We start from the raw sequence: 5,244 nt of genomic DNA, 5'->3' as shown, positions 1-5,244 counted from the left end.
AACCCCTTTAATGTTAAACATATACAGTATATCATCCAGTTTGGCTTTCATTACTCAAATATGTATGATTCACTATTAGTACTTATTTTTCTTTATTCCTAATATTAAATAAATTGCTACCAGTGTGTTTGCAAGTTGTTTACTAGGGCTCCTCTAGAGGTTTCAAAAAGATAGGGAATTGATCACCTTATCTGTGTATCCCCAAAAGTCTAAATCCCTATGCTTCAAGAACTAGGTAAATACTGCTCAGAAATTATTTTAGTGTAGCCTGAGATTCCATCCACAACACAGGTTACTATATGCTTTTGAATTTACCTTTTATTAATGAAGTCTCAATTCCAGTAAATCGGACCTAATATATGCTATCTTACATTTTTAGAAATTGTACAGATATTTCAACAGATCTGCAAATAAAATAACACAGTTCCGTTTCATCTATTTTTTTTAGGTCAATTGGTTATATTGCTTATAAATGATTCTCTGCAGTGGTATTTTCCTTTTTTAGTATATATGGATTTAAAATTTTCATTTAAAATGAAAGCAGAGCTAGATGTGTCACTTCAGTAACTGTAACTTAGACAAAAGAAAATCCTATAGCAAAATTATGAAAACTAATGTCAAACCTTTTCAATGCCTACATTTAATATTTCCCCTTCTGATTACATTTTAAGATGTGTATTTTTGTCTTACTACTCAGTTATAACACACTAGAAGCATGCTGTCCTCTATAAAAAAAAAAAATATATATATATATATATATACATTTTTCACACATTAATTATACAATGTGTTTTTTACCATCTGGGCTGCAAGATGCTCAGAGCAGTGCACTATTTTGAACCATTATTAATGCATTTAGTAGCTGGATGCCTTCACATGTGACTATTAATGATAGAATAAATGTTGCATGCATATTTTCAAGTGCATCATTTATTGTAATTATATATAATTTCCCCAGCATTTCATATGCTTAATTTCCCTCGACAATCACAATTTGTAGCAGCCATAAGCTTATTTCAATAAGTTATGTTTAAATAGAGCTTTGAATTTGTGTACTATATATTGTCATATAGAAAATATTGCATTTAAAAAATGAAATATTTCATTCAATAATATATTTTAAAATTGCATGTTGTTTAGTTATTAATAAAAACATAATAATGGATATATAATAAAAATAAGTGAAGCTATGTCTGGAAGAAAACATATCTCTTTTTCAGATCTTCTACACCAGGGATCAAGCAACATCCAGCTGTTCTGAAACTCCAACTCCCAGAATCCTGCTTTCTTGTCTATAGGAGTTACAAAAACAGCAGCTGGAATGAAAAAGGTTGCTGATCTCTGTTGTACACCCATGGGTGTAGTTATTGGGGCTGCACAGGTAGCAGATGCACCCAGACTGTGGTGCTTTAGGAGAGCCAAAAGCACTTCTGCTATTTAAGAAAACACCAATGCTATGAATGGCACATGGTAGATGGGGACTCTTTATAGATTTTTTTTTTTTTTTTTTTTGGATTCAGGAACTACTATAAATCAGCCAATTGCACAAATATGAAAATTAAGTTATATATTTAGTAGCACATGTTGTAGTCATCAGATCTTTGTTTTTCCTATAATTAACAGAATTTTTTTGTATAAAAAATTAACAGCCAGGCTAGATATGGACCACTACCTTACATACAACTCTGCTGTGGAGTGCTACATCTTCTTATTGCTGATATTACTTGGAAGTGGATGAGTCCAACCTTTTGTAAACCATTGCTACTGTATTTAGAGGCCTGTAACTTACAGTACTAATCCTTCATGATTTGCTTTATAGCACTTACAGTGCTGATCCTTCATTATTTGCTTAGATATAGCACTGTGTAAATTAAGGTATTCAAACTTTGTTTATTTTATTCAATTTTTTTTTTTAATTTCCACCATAGCATGTTGAAAAAGCATGTGGAAAATCCATACTCACCAACTCCTTGCCACTACTTTCCGGCTCCCTGCCCCTCTTCATTGGTCTTCCGATGCCTGCCTATACACTTCAGGATGGACAGGATCACATACAGTATGTTGCTGCAGCCAATGACTTTGCTCAGTGGTGACGTGTTAGCAAGCGGCACATCACTGCTGGGTCAAGTACCGGTTGGGGACATGTCACTAATAACACCAGCTATATGCTAAAGCAGCTTAGGTGACCCCATCTATTTGGAAGATTACAGACTGGAAGTGGAAGACCAGTGATAAGAGCCAGGGAGCAGGTGGGTATGGATTTTTCTACAGGTACTGAGGTGGAGATTTGGAAAGCAAAAAGCTGGAAAAACTCATTAAGAATTATATTGTCAATAATTTTCCTATTCTTGTGAAAAGTGACATGGTCCCAATTTTCTTTCCTTATAGGACAATATTGCCTTCATTTTGTTAAAAATATAAGATGTACAATGAATCTATTGTATCTGAATTTATTCTCCTTGGCCTTTCCAATGTTCCTCACCTGGATATTACCTTATTTTGTGTCTTCCTACTTATGTATATAGTATGCATGACCGGAAACCTTATTATAATTGTCATATCAAATGTAGACCCAGCTCTAAACACTCCAATGTACTTCTTCCTTGGAAATTTATCTTTTTTGGATATATTATGTACAACTTCTACAATCCCTAATATGTTGGCCAATTTTTTTTCTGAGCATAAAGTAATAACTTTCCATGGCTGCGTTATTCAAATGTTTATATTTACTGCTGCTATGGACGCAGAGTTTCTTTTGCTTACACTTATGTCAATAGATCGTTACTTGGCCATATGCAATCCATTACGCTATAAAACAATAATGAGTAAAAAATCATGTTATTTCATGGCTACTGTTGTCTGGACTTTTGGGTTTTGTAGTTCGACTTATCACACATCCAGTACATTCCGTCTATCATTTTGTTCATCCAATAAAATAAATCACTTTTTTTGTGAAATTCCACAGCTGTTGGCACTGTCCTGCTCAGATACAAGCATAAATGAACTAGTGCTTATTGTGACAGATGTTGTTTTAGGTGTATTTTGCTTTATTTTTATCTTCGGATCATATTTGTTCATCATTTTGGCAGTGTTAAAAATTCGTTCAGCTGATGGGAAGATGAAAGCATTTTCTACATGTGCCTCCCACATTACCGTAGTGTTGTTATTTTATGGTACTTTAATATTTGCTTACTTTAAACCTTCAACAGGAAATGCATCTAACATGGACAAAGCAATTGCTGTTCTCTATACTATTGTGATACCAATGTTAAACCCAATATTATACAGCCTAAGGAACAAGGAAGTAAAACATGCTGTTCAAAAAGTTATACTTAGAAAAGTAACACTAAATCACTAAAATATTTTTCAAAGATTTTCATTTTCTACTTTTGTCAAGTAAACAAAGAATATGATCTTCTCAATTTGCAAATTGTAAAAATGTGGTTATGAAAGTGATGATCTTGGAGACTGTGGTTGGGAGGTCATCGATTTTAGGCCAATGTATGGATGGTTTCACGCACATTATTATTATTTTTTTTTTTTGCAGTTTTGATATAGTTAATTGGGCCAAAGTCAAAAGTAAATTCAAAAATAATGGAAAATATAAAGTAAGGTTTTTTTTTTCTTCCTGTTGGATCTACTTTTGGCTTTGACTTGTATACTATTTGGGTCTCTTGCATAAACACTGTTTTCACAAATGTGTCACATTTTTCTTTTTCAACCCTGCCCAATGGATGATTTAAAAAAATAATTGTTTGTTTTATGTAATGTATTTGACCAGTGTGAATGGTTCATTCTACATAAGTTATAAGAAGATAGGGCAGATTTACTAATACAGTATAAAAGTAAGACAGTGTAAACTTAGTCTTAAAGGGGTAGTGTAGGTCATACATATTGATAACCTATTGTGTGGATAGTTCATCTACATCTGATATACAGAGGTCCGACCCAACACTCCCGCCAATTAGCTGTTAGAAGAGGAGGTGGTACTCCATTCGAGCACTGCTTCCTGTTCATTACACTATGTGTTTCCTCATCTGTAGTGGTGGCATCGTGTAATTACAAGTACTCACTCCATTCAAGTGAAAAGAACAAGTAGTTGTCATTACACTGCACCTTCGGCGATAACGGGCAGTGTAATGAACAGGAAGCATTGCTTGCATTGAGTGGCACCTCCTCATTTTGGAACCCAGCTGATCAGACATTGATCATCTATAGGTACTCTATAGGTCATCAATATGAATCGCTTTACAACCCCTTTAAACTATGCAAGATTTATCATAATATGCTGGATAATATCTCTGTAGCATGTTTAGACTGTCTAGTCTACGTTTTCGCTACACATGAGTTGACTTTGTTTTACTCCAAAATTGCGCCAAGGTTTTGGTGCATTTCGATGCACAGTACTGCATTTAAACCTTGTCTCCTCCAGTGAAGCAACAACCCTTTTAGAAAATCCATGACCAAATGTTTGTTTTTGCTTGTCAGCTCCATCAGAACTTTTGTATATTTTGTAAATATTGATCCACTGGTATTCAACTTGCACATCCTGACACTGCAGGGGAAGGATAGTATCATATGGTGCCCATTCACATTATTGGAAGACCATGCAATGCAATACTTGTCAAATTCAGGGGACTTCTCCCTGAGTAAGGTATATTACAAAACAATATAACTCAGGAACGGAGATGCTGATTGATATAGGAAAAACAGCATTTTAATTAGGTGAACCACAGCTATGTGTCTATGCAAACAGGTTCATAGGGAGGTCGTAGGTGACAGGTTCCATTTAAAAAGGGGTTCTTCAAATGAAGTACATGTATTAGACATGCTAAGCGGAGGTCATAGCTTATTTACGCCAGCTTCTGGCATAGGGAGTCATGATAATTTACCCCCGATATAACTTTTATATTTACAATATTAATAGGTGGCATGTTTATTAATTTTGTTTGTTATAGTTGTCTATTGTTTCCCCTTATTTATTTTAGCTCGTACTGCAATATTTCAACACAATATAGCTATCTTCAATAACAATGCTTGTAATTTCAACTAGATCCCATTTCCAATATTGTTTCAAAGTAGTTATACCATATGTTCATCTTTCAACCCTTTAAAATCTTACATATAGTGTTATCTACAGTACATGCAAAAGTTGAGGAATAGTGTTGAGCTGATCAAAAATTCTGGGAAAATGCGATTTGCTGCAAAGTCAAATTTCTTCATGCTTTGTAGTAGTGAATCAAG

The 5,244-nt window shown here is 34.1% G+C and overlaps 1 protein-coding gene across 1 annotated transcript; it reads left to right on the top strand.

Moving 5' to 3' along the window:
- The first annotated feature begins 2,422 nt into the window (after nucleotides 1-2,422).
- LOC122928521 (olfactory receptor 5AS1-like) lies at nucleotides 2,423-3,358 on the top strand. The gene has a single exon (XM_044281448.1). The coding sequence runs from the start codon at nucleotides 2,423-2,425 to the stop codon at nucleotides 3,356-3,358; it is 936 nt and encodes a 311-aa protein (XP_044137383.1).
- Nucleotides 3,359-5,244: the final 1,886 nt, after the last annotated feature.

The sequence above is a fragment of the Bufo gargarizans genome, chromosome 1 (genome assembly GCF_014858855.1).
Source record: "Bufo gargarizans isolate SCDJY-AF-19 chromosome 1, ASM1485885v1, whole genome shotgun sequence".
Taxonomy (NCBI): domain Eukaryota; kingdom Metazoa; phylum Chordata; class Amphibia; order Anura; family Bufonidae; genus Bufo; species Bufo gargarizans.
Note: the sequence above shows the minus strand (reverse complement) of the source record. Positions and strands in the feature narration are given on the sequence as shown.